Raw genomic sequence first — 21,219 nt, 5'->3', positions numbered from 1 at the left:
AGTCTTTCTTTTGGGTTAGGAGCCAGGACTCCAAGACTCCAATTATACATATATTGTGCTGCTTTAAGTTGTCCTCAATACTACTTTTATTTTAATTTTAAAAAATTTTTATTTTATTTTGGATACTTTATATTGCTATGTTATCAGTTTCACTATTTTTTCTTCTGCACAATCTAATTTTGTCTATCATGAATACAGTTATAATAATTATTTGCTTGGCTGGGTGCAGGGGCTCATGCCTATAATCCTAGCACTTTGGGAGGCCCAGCCAGGTGGGTCACTTGTGGCCAGGAGTTTGAGACCAGCCTGGCCAACATGACAAAACCCCATCTATACTAAAAATACAATAACAACAACAACAATAATAAAACTTAGCTCAGCATGTTAGCACATGCTTATAGTCTCAGCTACTTGGGAGGCTGAGGCAGGAGAATTGTTTGAACCTGGGAAGTGGAGGTTGTAGTGAACCAAGATTGCACCACTGCACTCCCAGCCTGAGCAAAAGAGTGAGACTGTATCTCAAAAAAATGCTATTTTGAACATACACAGTCAAATCTGAGTTGGTCTCCTTTGGTTAATTTTTTCCCTTGTTATCAGTCATATTTTCCTCCTCCTTTTGATGCCTGGTAATCTTTGATTGGGTGCCAGACATTGTGTATTTACGTTGCTAAATCCTAGATATTTTTGTATTCCTATATGTATTCTTGAAATTTATTCTAGGACACATACTAAATTATTTTAAAAGGGTTGATCTTTTTGGATCTAACTTTTATGATTTAAAAGGAGGAATCAGAGCAGCACATGATATAGGAACAATTATTTTACTCTACTGAAGTGAGAATTTTCTGAATACTCTAACCTAGTGCCCCATGAATCTTTTTCAGTCTGGCTGGTGGGAACAAAAATTGTTTTCAGCTCTATGTGAATTCCAAGCACTGATCCTTTGAGATGGTTCTTTTCCTGTATCAGTTTCCTCACATGAATGTACTGATTGAACCCTTTTCAGATCTCTAGGTTTGTCTCTCTACGCAACTCTCTAGAGTAGCGTGTTCTGGACTCTAGCCACTTGGTCTCCCGGGACTCTCAGCTTAGTATTCTCAAATCAGGGAGTCCACCTTGGTTTCCTCTTCCTGAGGCATAGTCTAAAAACTCCTAAAGCAATAATAAAGCTCAGGCAATCAGTTACGTCCTGTCTTTCAGGTTTATTGTCCTTCATTGATTGATACCCAGTGTCTTGAAAACTATTGTTTTGTTTATTTTGTTTGTTTTTAGTTATTTCAGATGGAAAGGTAAATCTTGTTCCTATTAGTCTATTGGAAATGTGCTTCCTTTCTCTTTAAATATTTTAAAACATAGATTGTGGTCCCTGTCCTATGTTGGGCCTTTGGTCAATCTTGAGTGGCTATACAATATTATCTTCTCTCTTTAAGTCAATAAAGATGGAGTGTGAGTACTAAGATGACACCATAAAGGTATGTGAGATGGCAGGAAGGAGAGTGACCTAAAGGAGTTGGGCCTGCCAAACCACATTATGGAAAAAGGGAGGCTTCAAGGCCGGGTAGGACCAGGATAAATGAGAAGAAAGGGAAGGAAATGCCAACATGCCGTGACACAGATGATCACAACTTTATGGAAAAATGAGCTCTTCAGGACCCTTTAAAACCACAGCAAGCTCTGATTGCTCTTGCAGATACAGTGAACTGTTTATTCAGATGAGCCAGAGCATATAATAAAGGGGCATGATTCTAAGATGAGGGTCTTCCCACTGAGCCTCCTGAGAACCATATCCAGGTGTTTGAGATAATGACACTCTGGCTGTGTGCATATGATTTGCATTCATTTCACAAACCTGTGTCTTTCTTTCCCCTCCACTGCTCTCCAACCACGACTGGAATACAGCTTTCTTTACTTTCATTCCTGGCGTCTTCACTCTTTTTTAGCATCTGACAAGCTTCGAATTTAGAACTAACTTATACTTTATATCATACATTGTAAAAACCTCATTTTTTATATTACATCATCCAATTTGATAACATGTTTTTAGACTGGGTATTATTTCTCATGGGGGAGGTAGAAATGTCAGGTATACATTTGAAGAAACTGAGGCTCACAAAGATCAAGTGATTTGCTTGAGGACACATAGTTGTGAGTGCTGGGGAGTCAGATCAAGTCTTTTGGAAGGTCTGAATATCTAATCCATTCTAATTTGGCAGACAATGCCTAGTCAGCATGCACGCATTTGCACACATATCAGAATGGCAAATGGTGAGTCAGATCAGGTGGTTGTGGCAGCCGGTGAATTTGGCCTGTGGCCATAGCTTGCTGACCTCTTGAACAAGATGACCCTTTCATTGTGGAAAAAATAGTAACATCAATCCATATTCATTTTATCTTACTTTTAAACATTTCTATTTTTGAGTGGTTTCATAACATACACTGGCATATTACACACAGTGGTTCAGGTGCGTATAGATGTTTGTTTGATGATAACATGCATTGGCATTATATGCTCAAAGTCTTTTTGCTGAAAATAATAAGTAAATCATAGCTGACATTTAATGAGCAGGTACTTTGTGCCAGGTCCAGCTTCTAAACACTTTATGTGGATTAATTCACTGAATTCTCATAATCGCTCAATAAGGAAGGTCCTACTTTTATCCTCATTTTACAGATAAGGAAACTGAGGCACTAGAATAAAGCTGTGTGATCTAAATCTTACCCACCACTTTCTTAGGCTTTAGCTAATCTTTGATTGCTGTGGTCTTGTGTTTGGGAGTTCAGGTGTTGGGTCAAGGGTATACAATATTAATTCAAAGTGATATGTGGGCACAGATTAATAGCTTGCCAAACATCAGATGCCACGTGAAGAGCTAAATATTTGTGAACCCATTTAGGCAGGCATCATGAGATCTAGTCAAATATTTGCTAACCCTTCTAGGCAAATATTTGTGAACCCATCTAGGCAGGCACCATAAGAACATATTGTTTAACTTCACAGTAGCCATGTAAAGAAGGTATTAATTTTCCCATTTTACAGATGAGGAAACAGGTTCAGAGGGTAAAAACTGATTCAAAATTCCACTGCCAGCAAGTGAGGGAGCTTGATTGGAAATGAAATACAGCTTTTTCCTAGCACTGACTGTCCAATTCCTGGCTACATATTCTCTCCAAAAGTTGAGACATTCCCTAAGCCCCTCAAGCCAAGAATTTCTCCAGGAGCTACTGTCCCACAGAGTACACAAAACTGGGGTTCCACTCATTCCTAGGTGGAACATGGTCTGGCCCATGCAGCCCATAAATGGGACCTTGTCACTTCCTGTCCTGCACATCCATTAGAAGAGTCTAGTTTCTCCTTTAGGGACTCGGCCAGATAAAGAATAAGGTAGATATGATTCAAATTACAGTATTGTCTTGATAATTGAACTAAAAAGAGAATGAAGGACAGAAAGAAGGGATGGAAGGAAGTGAGGAACAAATGAGATCAAGAAGGTTTGGCTCTGAGCAGCACTGAGCAAGCTGCTTTCTGAGCTGTAGTTTTATTAACTATAACATGGAGACAGTAACAGCTTCTACCCCAGACATCTGCAGGATCTGATGAAGTTATGCATTTCAAGCAGGTGCTCTATGCAAATGGATGGAGGTAGAGGAGACTTTGTCTCCTTGTTGGAATATTTCTGAGACCAATTCTTAGGCCTAGAAGAGACCACAGGGAGCCTTTTCTCCATTTACATGTTGGAGGGGCCTCTGAGTGTGGCAGCCTCTTAGAGAACAAGAGTCTACCCAGTATCCTAGGTATGGGTTTGGCTGGGGTCTTCTGGGACATCTTAGCTGTTCTACTTTATGACCTAGAAAGTCTACCCTAATATATAAGATCTCGGTTGTGAATAACAGACCCCATAGACTGACTCCAAACCCAGAAACAGAGCACTGGCTCCATGGTCAACATAGAGTCAGACACAGACATTATGATCATAGGTGTCCTGTTGGGATGCCTCCAGACCCCATGGTGCTTCTGTGCTATTTAATTTTAGTTGTAATTTTCTGCCTTTGTAATTCCTTCCTTCCTTCCTTCCTTCAATTGCTCTTTTGTTCCGTCCTTCTTTCCTTTATTCCTTCTCTCCCTCCCTCCTTTGCTGTTTAATGCAGCAAACACTGAGGAAGAACTCTGCATGCTTATGGAGACAGCAGTGCATTCTGCTACAGGATTTTACAAATAGGCTATGGGAAATGCACAGAGAAGGAAGAGATAAGGGCAAATGGAAAATGGATAGAAGGTGAAAAGGAGGAGAAAGAGGGAGAAAGGAATGAGGAAGGGGTAGAGATGAAAAAGAGGCAGAGGATAGGCAGGAAAGAGGACTGGGAAACAGAAAAAAAAGGGGAGAAGGAAAGGCAGAAAAGGGAAAAGACAAAAGGGAAGAGGAAGAGGCAGAAGAAGGAAAACAGGCCTCTTGAGTACTTTCTATGGCCCTTCAGCCAGTCTCATTTACTTGGAGCTGTTAGAAATATATCTATGTCCACCTCTCACCAAGGGGAGCTCATAAATAAATACCTCTGGGTAGGAGCAGATATCTGTAAACACAGCTGAGGAATTGAAAGTCAGGTTCTTCAAGGGTATCGACTTGTCAAAATCACACCACAGCTGCGGATTAAAAAAAAAAAAAAGAACAAAAACAAAAAAACACAGGAACAACAAAGTCAGTGTGAGTGCTGGAAATGGAGCGGTGTGCTATCAGGGGCTGGGCTTCAGTAGAAGCCTGGGTAGACTGAATCCTAGAGGGGACCTGAAGTCAGAATGGAAGTGCCAAAGTGCCAGCTTTGATCTCTTTTATTTAAAAAACAAGTACTGGCTCAGAAACAGCTTTGTAAGCCAGTCATGAAACCAAGTTTAGACTGTGCTGTTGGCCCCATCATTTAGGGTCACTGGAGTGCGCTTGTGGAGCTCATAAGAGAGAGCCAGATGGCAGGAGAAGAGGTCTGGGGTAAACTCATAGCCTGTTTCCAGATCAACAGCTGGGAGGACTTGAGGAATCTGAAGGGGTACATTTACCAGAAAGACTGTTAGCATTGCGGTGATAGGCATTTCCTAGGACAGAAGTTGCTGCTGGAGATTCTGTGGTACTGGGAAAAGAACAACTACCATTGGCCAAATGCCTCCTCTGTGCCAGACACTTTGTCCAAAAAAGCCTCACAACCACCTTGTGATGTAGCTGCTATTTTGAATCCCCATTTACAACTGAAAAATATGAAACTCTGAGAAGTAGAGTAACTTGTCCAGGGTCACTGGGCTGGTGACTGGTGGATCTGAGATTTGAACACAGGTCTATCTGACTCCAAAGCCTCTGATCTTCTTACCACACTACCCACTGAGGCATAGTTAGCCCCAGAGGTAACCCTGACCTAGAGTCATTGGACTTACAAATTCTGCATCCTAGAAATATCTAATTTGTTATTAAGGCTTAATTCAAGGTCCGGGCTACTTCTCTGCAGCTTGTGATCAATAATCCTGTATACTTCCATTTCATTTATTATAATCTATAAAATATCCATGAGATGATGAACTACATTAGATGATAATTTTCCTTTTCCTCTTTTCCTTTATCCACAGAGCCTTCACTAGAAGGACAACCACAGAACATAAGTAAGGTAATTACTGTGCCAAATTGGACAGTGATTTCAGGTAGTCTAGGCCTCTAAGTCACAGATCAACAATTGTGGGAGTCTATAGCTTGGGTCCCTGAATACTTGGGGACCCTCCCTTAGGCCCAAAGGGCACAGTGACAGATTCAACCACACCACAATGCCTCTCTCAATATGCCAAGCTTAAGACCTGGAATCAAAAAAATCACCTCAAAAATCTAGCTGCCTGAGTCTTGGACAACACAGACTACTTGGAAAAGCACAGAGAATACCTACAGCCACCATGGTACAATTCTTGAGAGAAAATGAAACCATTACAATGAGGATCAGCAACTTAAAACAATGACAAATATCATGGCAGTTGGAAATTCCTCTGAGTTCTATGTGTCACATGAAATACAAACTTAGAAAGTCATAGGCAAGATACTCAACTTTCCTGAGATGTAGTTTCCTCATCCATTAAATGGGGACAGTAATACCTACCTGTAGCACATAGTAGGTACTCAATAAATGGCAGCTATTTCAATTTTATTTTCCCACCCCACTCCCACTCCCAGAGATACAATTTAGCATATTAGAGGGGCGTGGGTCATGGAGTCAGACAGACCTTCTTAGCAAGTTATCTCGTGTCTCTGAGCCTCAGTTTCCTCAGCCATAAAGTGGGGATAATGAAACTTACCTCAAGGGGTTTATGTGAGGATTAAACATGAAAAATATGTAAAGTTCCTCCTTTAGCGCATGGCACATAGCAGGTAGGTACTGGTGCTTGATAAACAGTAACTCTTATTTACGATATAATTGGCCACTGACAATATGGAAATTGAAGGACTTTAGGAACTCCTTTGGAGAAAATAACCTCGACCCTACTGCCAAAACTGTGCATTTTACTGTTGGAAAAAAGACAGTTTTCCAACAGTAAAACGCACAGTTTTGGCAGTAGCCACATCTTTATTATCTGTCCCTAAGCTTGGGGCTGGACTAGGCACATAAAGGTAACTGGTACCAAGAAAGCTGCAGGCTCCATAAACTTCATGCTCAACTGCACACTAGACACCTAGGGTTGGTAGATGTGGGATGCTTACGATATTTAAGATGGCACCCAGAAAATTAATTAAGATGGATGCAAAGATGATGACGTTCCGGGCCAAATAGGTCTCATTAATCCAACAGCAAGTTTTCCGGAGGATGAGGGGCAAACACTTGTAATCCTCTGCCGTGGTGATGAGGACCAGAGCCGAGTGCAGCATAATCAAAATGGAGAACTGGATGGTCATTGGCATCACTCTGCAGGGAAACACACAATGTTGGACCATTGGCATCAGTTGTCTGATCCCCACTCACTGAGCAACATTGACATTCTATTCCTGGTCTCCCTTTCCCATCCCTTGCACCAGATAATTCTTTGAAAGTTCTGTTTGTTCAAGAAAAAGGTTATTAGCAGGAGACATTAAAAAAAATTACATTCATCCCTGGAGCACTCTCTCTATTGAGAAACTTTGCAAAAAAACCAGAATATTTGTCTTGATTTATTGCTCCTGCCCATTTTCCCTCTTCTTTTATTATTAATTTTTCTCACTAGGCAACTGTTGCCAAGGCAACACACCACTCTAGTTTGATCTCAACACTCTGGCTGTGGGATGAACCCACATATCCTTTCCGCATCAAGACGGGTTTTATAAAATTTTCCCCCTCCATCTATCCTGATACCAAGAACTGGATTTGGCATTGGTTCCAAGTTGCTCATTTTGGTTAGTGTTTATTGTGGTTTTCATGGACTATACCATAAGTTATTTGAGATGTAGGTAAGGAGAACTCATCCTTGTCGAAGGCATCAGCATCACTCTCGAGTTTACATCTTGAGTTTCAAACTCTCACCAAAACTCTGTCCCATGGTAGCCTGTGTTGGTTGGACACCTGTGCTAGGTGTCAGGATGCTTAGTAACTCTGTGATCTAAAACTCTGCCTCTGGAGCCATCTCCAACTCCTTTCTCTTCTATCAACCTATTTATCACCATGCATGTTGCTTTGCCTTGGGAATTAATTGTTTGTTCTCAACTTTGTGTCTAGCCATTCATGTCCTACACTGACAGCTCTAATTTTTCCACCTCTATTTCAGTCAGCAAACTTATGCAGGTGTTAAAGCGTACCTTGAAAGAAGTGGTGGGAGATTTTATATCTGCCCCTTTTCCTATAAATTGAGGTTCATCCATCTGGCATTAATATCTTCCATTGGTCAGTGCTAAATAAATGTGTGCTTAGCAAATATAGTTGAACTCACTTTTTTTCCTAACACTATCTTCTACTATCCTCCTCAAACTTCTTATGTATTATTAATAACACTAGTATAAATAATGTGTTGAGCTCTGATTATGTGTTAGCTACTATGCTGAGCATTTTATATATGATATCTCATTTCCATTCCACAGAATAAACCAACGAGGTCTTTTCATCTCTTTTTTTCCAGATGAAGATTTAAGGCTCAGAGGGAAGAAACCTCCCAGGCTCATACAGCTTGTCAGTGTTAGAGCCAGAATTTAAAGTCCACTCTGTTATACCATTCTGGTATTCTAATCACTTTGGTGAGTAATATATCACCCATGTTTACGTTAATCTTTTTTGCTTTTGTGGTTTCATCATAATATTCATTCAACAAGTCTTCTTCCCAGGTACAGTGGCAGGCATCAGGAGTACCGGGTGCCAAATATATATCTTCCTCATCTAAGAGATCATAATTGAGAGAGGAATATAAACATGCAAATGATGAATTATTAAATATGCTAGGATATACAAAGAGTTATGAACAGATATCCGTTGAAAAATAGGAAAGGGAATCAAGGGAGGCTTCGTAAAAGAGGTGACATTGGGTTAGGCTGTGAAGGTTTAAGAGAAGGCTTTCAAGTAGGGAAGAGTGGAGAGCATGATCAAAACATCGGAAGAATGGGAGTGGCCAGCGTCTTCAGAGTTTCCCAATAACCCAGGCAGCGCGGCTGTGCTCAGGAGCTTTGTCTTGTAGGCAATGTGCAGATTTTAAGATGTGTAATCAGGGAAGGAAGTAATCCAATCTGTGTGTTTGAATGACAGCTGTGGTGGGAGGTAGAGGATGAAGTGAAGAGGAAAAGTGTTTAGAAGAAGATTTAAATAGTTGAGGCATGAGTTAACAGGGGAGGGACACCGGGTAACAGTATGATAATTGGAGGATGCAGGGAAAGCTGTGGTGGTATATTAATGTGTGTTTTGTATGTTTGTATAGGGGATATTTGAGAAAGGGAAGTCATTAAGGATGACACTAGTGTTTTTCCATTGTAACCAGGTAAGTGCAGGAAAAGAAACTAGTCTGTCCAGGAGATAAATTGACAAAGTTGATTTTAGACACAATGCATGTTGGGTATTTGTGGATCATCCAGTTGCAGGTATCTAAATGTCTAGGCAGTTAGAGGAACAATTGAGGAATTCTGAGGCTGGAGTGAATAGGTGGTGATTGAAGATCAAGGAATAGAAGCATTTGCCCAAGGACAATGTGTACAGCAAGAACCAAGAGGACCCAGGATGAGCTGTGGGAGATGCTGATGGGCTGGAAGAAAAGACAGCAACGGGAATTTAGGAAATGTGGTTGGATAAGCAGGATAGCAGGAGTGCACAGCATCTTGGCAGCAGGGGCCATAAGAAATTCAGACGGAAAGAGTAACCAAGAATGTCAATTTCCTCTGCATGGTCAAGCTATCTTAAGGCTGGAAAGTGACTCCTCCCATAGCCTTAGCTATTGTTGGTAGAGGTTTTGTTTGTTTGTTTTTCACTGGCAAAGTTTTGATTTTATGGATCACCTTGACAAGAAATCTCTGTAGGGGTTCTATATAAGAACAGAAGGTTGGTGCATCAGTGAGTTCCCAGAAGGCTCTAAGCAGATGGGAAACTTCCCTCCAAACAGGCTGGAAAAACACTCCCTGACAACACACCATTATTTCTGGGCACCAGGGAAGATAAATGAAAGAGAACGCAGGTGGATCACTTTGTCAGGAAGTCAAACTATGAGATAAGGGGCCAACTATAAGGCTCATGTGGCTCAATCACGTCAACCAATGAGGATAAAAATGTCTCTTTTTCAAATTGTGAGGCAGAAGCAAACCAGGGAAATGCAGGTTTGAAAGCGCTCAGCTGGAGCCTCAAATTCTTACGTGGCCACCCCTGCCATCTAGAGAAAGCCTGTGGACCTCTGCATGGCATACAGGGCCTTGAGTGTATGCTCTTGGCTTTCTCTCCTGCCTTGTTTTTATTTCCCTCACTCTTCTGCATGCCATGGTCTGAGCAATGCTGAACTATATGCAGTGTGCCCCCAATGCTATGCACCTTCTGCCTTCATGGGCACTTAATATGGCATGTCCTATTCTTCCTGCAAGGCTCAGCTTTCCTTTAGATTCTTCCATGACACCTGGCATAGGGCTGAGTACACAGAAGGTGCTCAGTAAGTATTCATTGACTTACGCTTTTTCTGGGAAGATAAGACTCTGCTCTTCCCCTCACCAGCCTTCATAGGAAAGACGACTTCCATCTACATGCCCAGACTATCTCTCTGCCTGCTCACTGTATTTCTCCAAGGAAGGAGGAAGGGCTAATCCAGAGGCTATCAGGGGTACTCAGTGAACCTCATTTTCCTTGGAGGGAAGGGTCATTGTTAAAGGTCAGTGTTTATGCACAGTTCAGACACTTATATCCTCCTCCTCTTTGGTCCACTGAGATAACAGGGAAGCCAGTGCCTTCATCCACCCTGTGGGAGGAGGCTTGGCCATCTCTTCTCTTTGGCCAGGTCATCTCTGCCTTTAAGGAAGAAAGCCCAGGTTGGCTTAACCCTGGCTCTGCGCACAGATGGCACCTTCTCAGGTCTGCCTCATTCATCTTTGGCACTGGTGGATGTACATTGGTATGGTCTTTTGCATCATGATAGTGGTAGAATCTCACACCGGAGTTTAATGGTGGGATCTGGGGGCCAGCAGAGAAGCAATTCAGGATGGAGGCCATGTGGTCTCTTGACTTTAACCATGTTCTGTATTTCAGCTTTTATCACAGTTTGCACAGGCTAATTGGGCATTTGTTTGGAAATTTGTAAAATTGATGTGTTTTTTTTTTCCCATTTAGCTATTGAACTTTTGTGTAATCTTTGGCATGGGGAGTCCATCAGGGTATCTGTAGGGTGGTGTGGGAGGATTTGCACACAGATCTCACCTGAATCCCTGACACAGTTTTAAATAACTGTCTTCTGGGTTTGCTGTAAAAGGGAGAGGGAAGTGAAAGACAGGTAGTACAATCCAGTGGCAAGAGCAAAGCCTTGATTGAATGTTTGAACCTGTAGTTCTGAAGCATAGCTAGTAGCGCAGTCACGGGCAAGGTAATCGATTCCTGTGCCTACCTTTTAAAGGAGGCTCTGAGGTTAAACAAAGTCATAAAGTAGAATAATAAAAATTCAAAGAAATGTTAGATCTCTCTGTATTCATCATGACATTTAGGAAACCAAAGGCACTTTAAAGATCTATGGCAAGAGTAATAATTATAAGATTAGCTTTTTAAGCAAAGGTATTGGCATGACATATTAAATTTCTCTGGAAATCTCTGCAGCAGTTCCTCGGCATTCATTTATTTCTTTACATGTAAACATTATAACATCAGCTTGTAGATTTTATCTAATTATAGAGCCTCTCAGGCATCCAGGGGTTCTGAATTTGCCTTTGCATTGTGGGTGCACATAAGAGGCAGGGAAAACTTTCATTTCTGAAATCGAGTCTCAAAAAGAATGACGGGATTTGCAAAGCTCTAGCCAAATCATTTCTAGACATTAAGTCCTAATTATTCTCTGCAGTCTGTCTTTAAAATGGTTTGTATTGATATTGTGATTTGACATTTGCTGGGAAGGCAGGGATCACTGGGGATGAGCAAACAGCCTATAGCAGCTTGTGGTGCAATAGGAAACAAAAACTCAGATTATACTGAAAGATGGCACTTGGACAATGATTTAGAATCTGTAGATTCTGTAGTACAATCATGCATTTGATCCTTGCAGCAACCCTGAAGAAAGATATTCTTAGCTCTTTCAACAAATGAAAATACTGTGGCTCCAAAAGGGAATTTATCAGAAATAAGCATGGTTAATTTAATTTTTACTGCAGACTTGGCCAGTGGGCATTAATATTGCCATTTTACAGATAAGGAAACAGAGGTTTCAGAGAGGTTAAATACACATATATAGGTAGTATGCTGCACAGAAAATAATGAGACCCAGTGCCTGCCTCTTCCCTCCCTCCCTCCCTTCCTTTGTTCCTTCCTTCTTTCCCTCTCTAGGCCACTACCTTTAACTCTTTTCCCCTCCCTCCGTCCTCCTTTCCTTCTTTCCCTCTCTGCCTCCCTTTCGCTCTTTCTGCATCTTTGTGTCTCTCTCATCACTGCATGCAGACAAGATACATTGTTCTATAGTTACAAGAGGTATTTTCTAGTCTTTATTTATCCTTCTTGGAGAGGAACATCTGTGGGCATGTAGAAATTAAAGGAAAGAGCTGGGTATGCACTAGCTTTTTTTCTTTTCTTTGCCAGAGTCCATTAATTTTTGCTTTGGGGGTTAAGAATTAGCTGTGGTCATATGAGTAGAGACTGCCTCATCTGCCAAAAAAAATCCATGACAGAAGAAATGCAAGTGAAAAGCACCCACCATCTGTTTAGTTGCAGAGCATCAATCAGAAACAAAATGAGTTGGAGAGAGAACCAGCACATATTAAAGAAAGCTTCCGCTGTGCCTGGGGTAAATGGGCTACCCAATTCCCACAGCATGTGGATTGTCTGATCAGAGTTCAGCTTCCTTCATTGTCAGGATTCTTCTCTTCACTAGGTGAGGCTGAGGTGTGGGCTGTATTTCAGTCATGGGTTTCACCTTGAATTCTAGAGTTGGAGACTCCTGGCTAGCTGCTGGGTGAGGGTCCAGGTCTCTTTATTTTGAACCCAGGAACCAGAACATCAGGGCTTCCTCTCGTCCCTTCCCCTGTCACATCACCTGGGAAGAAATCCTGCCCAGGCCAGCTGGGAAGTGTAAGCCTCGCTTCTCATGGAGGACAGCGGCCCCTTCTGTCCAGTGAAAGTCCAGACCTCAGGTTCATCCTGGTCTTCTCCATCTCTCTCATCCCCCACATCCAGTCAGTTACTGTGAACCGTCAATCCTCTGCTCTAAATATCTTAAAAATTCTTCCTCTCCTGTCCACCCTTCTGTCACTCTCTTGTCCTTATTATTTCTTGCCAGATATTTTTTTTTGCAGTTGCCTCCTAATTGGTTATTGCAAATACAGATCTCACTCTTACCTCTCCATCATCCCCATTCAGTATGGTCCTTCCAAACATGAATCTGATCACATCATCTCTTTCATTAAAATGCTTCAATAAAGTCTCCTCTGCCAACCAGTCACAACTCTTTAATGAGCTTCACAACTCTTCTCCTCCAGAATGCTCCATTTCCAGCCCTTCCTCACCTTAATCCTTCTTAGTCTTTTTCCATGACCCAGTGAGCTCCTTCAGGAGCCAGGTAAGCTGTCCCTGTCGTCTCCTCTGGGAAGCCCGCCCAAGAGGCAGAAAGGATTACTTTTGCCTCACCCCAACTCCCACACTTGTAATCACAGCTTACACCTTTCCTATCTCAGCAGTCATCACTCTGCATGATAGCTGTTCAGCTATTTGTCTTTTAGCCCTACTAGATGGTCAGCTTTATGATGGCAGGGATCCTGACTGTATATCCCCACTATCCAGCACAAATTGTCACACTGATGTTTGTTGAGTGTTTGCTGGGAACATCAACACCTTGAGCTCCAGGAGTTTAGAAGCAACACACATGGCCACGCCCTTCTTGGCTACCACCTTCCTATTGACAGGAGTGAAAAGAGGAGCCTAGCAGGTTTGGATGAATCTGTCAAGTCTCCACCAACACTCACAGCTCGCCACCCTGAGGTCCCTTCTCTCAGGAGCCTGGTCCTCATAGGCTCTTGGGTAGTCAAGAAACTCATTCTTTCTTGGTATTCTCTGGTACCCTTCTTCTGATTTATTAATTGGATAACATATAAATATCTACATACGTAGCATATACATCCCTACATATATATCTACATTCATAGCATATAAGTAGCTACATATATAGTATATGTACCTGGACAGATACTTATATATTCCTTATGTCTTAGTCTCATTCCACCAGATTATACAGTTCAGGAGGGCACGGATTTTGTTCTTGTCATCTTTTTGAGATTTATTCCTAGTGTTTGGAACAAGTATGGAACATAATAACCATCAGTGGCTATTGGTAGGAGGATTCCTAGCCCACATTTGGCAAAAGTAGATAGACCTCCCCCCACATTAATAATTTTACCATTTTTAATATTTAAAAATGGTAAAATTATTAATGGTAAAATGAAGCATAAACAAAACCACAAAAATGTATAGCTTAGTTAGTTCTTATAAAGTGTCTGCCTCTGTAATGACCATCAAATTCTGAAACAGAACTTTGCAGGGCACACCAAAAGCCTATCCATGAGTGCTGTCCCAATCATAATCCTCTCTGTCAATCCCAATTAATCACTTTCCATTTCCATTTCTTTATAGTTTTATCCTTTCTTTACAGACACTACAGTTTAGTCTCACCCGTTTTTATTAAATCTAACGTGTCTTTTAAATCTTAAGATCTATAGCTTCTATCCTTTTATGTTTTATCTTCCTTACAATGTATTTGTTGAAAAAAGTGTGCCTCTGACCCATAGCATTTCCCATTCTCTGGATTTTACTGGTGTGTACTTATTCAACATTCTCTGTCCTCTATACTTCCTGAAAATTGGAAGCTGGATTCAAAGGCCTGATCAATCTAGGTTTGATCTCATTCATAAGACCATAGGTGGTATTGTGTGCCCCACCAGGAGGTATGCTTGTCTCTCTCATTTGTGTCGATAACATCCTCTGATGCTCAATTTGTAGGTATATTAATTCATTATGGGTTGGAATATGATGGTATTTTAATTCTTTTATTTCTTTAAAATGTATTAGCTATGATGCTTTTATTATATTTCCCCTCACTTACTATTTAGTGATCTTCTAGTACAATCTGTATGGAAAAGACACTTGTTTCTCTCACTTTTTCACCATTTTTCTAGATAATCAACCAGTTCCCTTTCATCCACTAAAGACTACAAACTTAAAAAATAATATTACAAACTCATAAAGTTAAATATATTTGCTGAGTTTTGATAAATGTTTTAATAATTATCCTTGCCGAAGCTCAAATTATTCCATCTTTGGACAGTGAGAATTTCTATAATGTGGCTCCTGAGTCCTTTTGACATGATCCTAATAGTGTTTGATGACATCCTTGCTTTCTTGTAGGATAAGATGCTCAAGGCTTGTCTTGCGTATTTCCTGTTCTAGCCCTAAAATTAGCCATATATACAATTTTTAAAAAAACTGATATGTTACTTCAAGACCACAGTGTAGCCCCTAGGTATGTTCATAGATGCTGAGTTGGTCACTCTTTCTAAATCTTCCCATAGGTATATCTCCAGTCCAGGATGTCATCTTCCATGTTATGTCTTCTTAGGTTCCCCCTTGCTGTGGCAGTTTCTCAGACTTCCCTTGTTTTCAGTGATTTTGACAGTTTTGAGGAATACTGGTAAGGTGTTTTGTAGACTGTCCATCAATTGAGATTTGTCTGAAATTTTCTTCATTATTACATTATGGGTTTGGGGAAGAGACCACAGAGGTTGCATGCCATACTTATTAGATCCCATCAACACCACTTATCACTGTTGGTATTAACCTTTATCACCTGGCAGAGGTAGTGTTTGTAAGGTTTCTCCATATTTTGCCCCCTGTACATACTTTACTCTTTGGAAGAAAGTCACTTTTGCTATTGCCCATACTTAAGGAGTGGGGAGTTAAGTTCCTCCTCACTGAGGATGGATTATCTTCATAAAATATGTAGACTTTCTGTGCATGGGAGACATATCATTAATCTATATTAGTATGGACTGGTGGATATTTATTTTATATTGTGGATTATAAAGCAATACTACATTGTTTATTTTGTTGCTGAATTTATTCCAGCTTTGGCCCTTGGGGGCTCTTTCATTGGCTCCTGTGTCCCTTTGAAATACTCCCATTATTGTGTGTGTGTGTGTGTGTGTGTGTGTGTGTGTGTGTGTGTGTGTATGTTTTAGCACATTCTTGTTTTCTGGCCCTACAAGATGGCCAAGGCTAATCTTGTATATTTCCTGTCCCATTCTTAGAATAAGACAATTCTCCAAGGAGCCCTGGTTCCTTTTATTGGATATTGGCATTAGAAACCAAGATGTGAGTAGTAGATGTGCTCATTACCACTGAGGTGTCATTGCATCCAGGCTCTCTTCATCAACAGAGACAGGAAATGTATGCATGTGTATATTCTAATCTGTGCATATAAACATGTCTATAAATATTCTTATATGTAACCATCTGTATCTATATTAAGCTAAGCATGAGTTCATACTGATGTCTCCAACTCTAATTCATGACCACAGGGATATTTCTTTCTCCCTTCACTTACATGTAAACTTCTGTTCCAACAATGAGAAAAGTGACTCCCAAAATCTGCTATCCATTTACATAATTGTTTAGTTCCGGTATACATATATAGGTGTTGCAAATTCTTAACCCATACCTTGATGGGAAATTCCTATATCAACTAGAGTACGGTGCTTAAGTGCAATTTCTCTTGTCTTTAATCCTACAGACTCAGCTCATTTTCAAAGCTACTTAGAACACCATTTTGCCCTCCAGAACTCCTTCAGCGAGGTTGCTTCATACACTTTTAATACAGTTAGATTCTTTTGTCACAGTCTGATTCCATCATGGGATCTCCTGAACTCCTAAATAATTGTTTTTAAAGCCTGTATATATTAAAGTTCATTCTCTGTGCTGTAAAGTTTTATAGGGTTTGATAAATCCATAGTGTCAGGTATATACCATTATAGTATACTGAGTGTACCACCCTAAAAAATATGCTGAGCTTCATCTATTTAATTCTCCTTTCCCTTATTACTCAAACTCCTCTCACCTACTGATCTATTTACCATTTCTATAGTTTTGTCTTTTCCAGAATATTATATAAATGGAATAATATGTATAAAGCCTTTCAGACGGGTTTCCTTCAGTTAGGAATATGCATTTAACATTCATCGATGTCTTTGTGTAGCTGATAGCTTATTCCTTCTTATAGTGGAATCTTAGTTTATTGTCTGGATATGCCACAGAGTTTTGTTATTGTTGTTGTTGTTGTTATTGTTATTCCCTCTAGCAAATGGTATTGACATTTATTTATTTATTTATTAGTCATTGTAATAGGTATGTAGTGGTAGGTCATTGTTTTAATTTGAATTTCCCTTATGGCCAGTGATGTTGAGCATCTTTCACACACCTATTTGGTAACCGTAGATCTTGTTTGGGGAGTTGTTTGTTTAAATCTTTTGTCCGTTAAAAATATTGGGACGTTTTCCAATTGTCGAGTTTTGAATATTTTGGATGCAAATCTTTTACCAGATATGTGTTTCATGAATATTTTCTTCTGGTCTGTGGCTTGTGTTTTCATTCTCAAAACAGTGTCTTCCAAGATCAGACATTTTAAATTTCAGTAAAGTCCAACTTATAATTTTCTTCTTTCATGGATCATGATTTTGGTGGTGTATCTATAAACTCATCACCGAATTCAAAACTACAATTTCATTTATGTTTTCTTCCAGAAATTTTATAGTTTTGCTTTTAGTTATATAAACCATTTTGTGTTAATTTTTGTCAAGGTGTAAGATGTTTGTCTTGGTTCAAGGTTTTGCATATGCACATCCAATTTTTTGAATTTTCTTTTAAATTTTACTTTAAGTTCTGGGATACATGTGTAGAATGTGCAGGTTTCTTATATAGGTATACGTGTGCCATGGTGATTTGCTGCATCTATTAACCCGTCATCTAGGTTTTAAGCCCCACATGCTTTAGGTATTTGTCCTAATGCTCTCCCTCCCCTCGCCCCCCATCCCCACAGTCCCCAGTGTGTGATGTTCTCCTCCCTGTGTCCCTGTGTTCTCATTGTTCAACTCCCACTTATGAGTGAGAATATGCAGTGTTTGGTTTTCTGTTCCTGTGTTAGTTTGCTGAAAATTGGACATCCAATTTCACCGGTATCATTAGTTAAAAAGAATATCCTTTTTCCATGGAATTTTCTTAGCATCTTTGCTATAAATCAATTGATTATACTTGTGTGGGTCTATTTTGGGGGTTTCCTTTGTGTTCTAGTTGAACTATGTGTTTATTTTTTCTTTAGCATCACACTGTAGCTCTATAGTAAGTGTTGAAATCAGGTAATATAATTCCTCCAGCTTTGTTGTTATTCTTTTATGGTATTGTGCTGGCTATGCTATATTCTTTGTCTTTTCATATAACCTTTAGCATTGGTTTGTTGGTATATATAAAATAGCTTGCTGAAGTTTTGACTGACAATGCATTGACCTATAGATCAAGTTGGGAAACATTGACATCTTAACAATATCAAGTCTTCCAATCCATGAACACAGAATGTCTCTTCATTTATTTACATCTTTGATTTATTTCATCAGTGTCTTGAAGACGTCTACATACAGATCTTGTACAAAGTGTGTTAAATTTATATTGAAGTATTTCATTTTTGGTGCTATTATAAATATATTGTTTCTTTAATTTCAAATTCCAACTTTAGAATGCTGATATTGAATTTTGAATATCGACATTGTATGCTGTGACTTTACTATATTTGTTTATTAGTTTTAGAAATGTTTTGGTAGAACCTTTGGGATTTTCCGTATAGAAATTCACATCATTGGTAGATAAACATAGCTTTATTTCTTCCTTTCTAATATGTATTTTATTTCTTTTTGTTGGTTTGTTTCACTAGCTAGGACTTCCAATATGATATTAAATATGAGTGGTGAGAGAGTGTATCTTTGTTTTGTTTCTGATATTAGGGGAGAAAGCTCCAGCCTTTTATCACTAAAGATGATGTTATCTATAGTTTTTTTTTGGTAGATATTCTTTATCAAGTTGCAGAAGTTCTCTTCTGTTGCTAGTTTTCTGATAGTTTTTAACATAAATGGATGATGACTTTTATCCAATGCATTTCTTTGGCAATCGACATGATCATATGATTTTTCTTCTTTAAATTATTAATATGGTGAATCACTATTGTTTGACTTTAGAATGCTAGATAAAATTGCATAACTGGCAGAAGTTCTGTTGTACCTTGGTGTATACTTCTTTTTATATATTGTTAGATTTCATTTGCTAATATTTTGTTGAGATGTTTATGTTTATGTTTATGAGATACCAGTCTGTAGTTATCCTTTACTTCAATGTTTTTGCTGGGTTTTGTATTAGTGTAATAATGCCCTGATAAAATGAATAGAAATTGTGCCCTCTCCTATTTTCTAAGAGGTTATAGAAAAGTGGTATTACTTTTTGTTTAAATATTGGTAGAATTCACCAGTGAAACCATTTGGGTCTGCTGTTTTATTTAAGTTTAAAAATTATTGATTAACTTTATTAAATAGATATAAGAGTATTCCAATTATTTTTTTCTTCTCGTTTGAATGTAGATAGTTTATGTCTTTCAACAAATTGGTCCCTTGCATCCCAGTTATCAAATTTATTGACACAGAATTGTTTGTAATATTATTTTCTTATTATTTAATGTCCACGGAATCATCAGTGAGAACCGTTTTTTCATTTATGATGTTGGTAACTTGCGTCTTCTTTTATTTTGATTAGCTTGGCTACAGGTTTATCAATTTTATTGATATTGTCAGAGAACTAGATTTTAGTTTTGATTGTCTTTATTGTTTTCCTGCTTTCAGTTTTATTGATTTTTTTGCCCCAATTGGTAGAATTTATTTTCTCCTTTTTGTTCCAAGATCAAATTGCTTTTTCTTTGATAGTTTCCCAAGGTAGAAACTTAGATTGTTATTAATTTTAGATATCACTTCTTTTATAATATATGCATTTAATGTAAATTTTCCTCTACGCACTGCTTTCATGGAATCCCACAAATTTGGTAAGTTGTGTTTTCATTTTATTTTAGTTCAAAATATTTTTAAATGTCTCTTGAAATCTATTATTTCATTCACGTGTGATTTAAGAATGTGTTATTTATTGTTCAACACCCGCCTATGAGTGAGAACATGTGGTGTTTGATCTTCTGCTCTTCTGTCAGTTTGCTGAGAATGATGGTTTCCAGGTTCATCCATGTCCCTACAAAGGAGAACACATGGACACAGGGAGGGGAACACTACACACTGGGGTCGGTTGGGGGGAAATGGGGGAGGGACGGTGGGGGGTGGGGAGCTGGGGAGAGATAGCAAGGGGAGAAATGCCAGATGTAGGTGATGGGGAGGAAGGCAGCAAATCACACTGCCATGTGTGTACCTATGCAACAGTTTTGCCTGTTCTTCACATGTACCCCAAAACCTAAAATGCAATAAAATAAATAAATGGAAAAAAAAAGAATGTGTTATTTAATCTCCAAGTGTTTTGGGATATTCTATCTTTCTATTATTGAATTTTAGTTTAACTCCACTATGATCTGAGAACATACTTTGTGTGATTTTTCTACTTTTAAATCTGTGAAGGTAGTTATAGACCATAATGGTGTCTACCTTGGTTACTATTCAATGTGAGCTTGAGAAGAATGTGTATACTTTCATTGGGTAGAATAGTCCATTAATATTGATTAGATAAGTTCAGGTTGTCTATATCAATGATTTCCTGCCTGCATGGTGTATTAATTACTGACAGAGGGATGTTGAAGTCTCCAACTATAATAGTGGGTTTATTTATTTTTCCTTTCAGTTCTATCAGTTTTTGCCTTAAGTATTTTGACATTCTCTTGTTGGGCACATAAATGTTCATATTGCTAATTATTATTAGAGAACTGACTTTTTAATCACTACATAATTTCCATTTTTATCTCTAATAATTTTCCTTGCTCTGATCAATTTGGCCTGAAATTAATGTAGCTACTTTATCTTTTTGATTAATGCTAGCACTGTATATTTCTTCATTTCTTAAACTTATTTGAGTCTGTATCTATAGTGGAGTTCTTGTGTGCAATACCTAGTTGGGTCTTTTTTTAATCTACTCTGGAAAGCTCTGCCTTGTAATTGGTATATTGAGACCATTAACATCAAAAAATAATTATTTTTATGCTTGGTTTAACATCCATCATCTTTGTAACTGTCTTTTTTATTCATTGTATTTATTCTTTGTTTGTTCACTTTGTTTAACATGCTCTCTGATTTTGATTGAGCATTTTATATGTGATTTAATTTTATTTTTTCTTGCCATATCAACTATATTTCTTTCTTTAAAAAACTCTTTTTAAGGCCGGGCGCGGTGGCTCACGCCTGTAATCCTAGCACTTTGGGAGGCCGAGGCGGGTGGATCATGAGGTCAAGAGATCGAGACCATCCTGGTCAACATGGTGAAACCCCGTCTCTACTAAAAATACAAAAAATTAGCTGGGCATGG

General features: G+C 39.0%; 1 protein-coding gene across 3 annotated transcripts in view; it reads right to left on the bottom strand.

The window, feature by feature from the left end:
• The window catches only part of ADCY8 (adenylate cyclase 8), a 268,034-nt gene that overhangs the window by 48,125 nt on the left and 198,690 nt on the right, over nucleotides 1–21,219 (bottom strand). For 2 of the 3 annotated variants that reach the window (XM_017500373.2, XM_017500387.2), the window contains 2 exons: nucleotides 6,720–6,921; nucleotides 4,550–4,639 (listed from right to left, as the gene is read on the bottom strand). In XM_017500373.2, coding sequence (XP_017355862.1) covers nucleotides 4,550–4,639; nucleotides 6,720–6,921 — 292 coding nt within the window. The remainder of the gene's footprint in view (nucleotides 1–4,549; nucleotides 4,640–6,719; nucleotides 6,922–21,219) is intronic. The other variant, XM_017500379.2, reaches the window with a different exon arrangement.

The sequence above is a fragment of the Cebus imitator genome, unplaced genomic scaffold, assembly GCF_001604975.1.
Source record: "Cebus imitator isolate Cc_AM_T3 unplaced genomic scaffold, Cebus_imitator-1.0 Scaffold13, whole genome shotgun sequence".
In the NCBI taxonomy this organism is placed as follows: domain Eukaryota; kingdom Metazoa; phylum Chordata; class Mammalia; order Primates; family Cebidae; genus Cebus; species Cebus imitator.
This window is presented reverse-complemented; position numbering and strand designations above follow the sequence as displayed.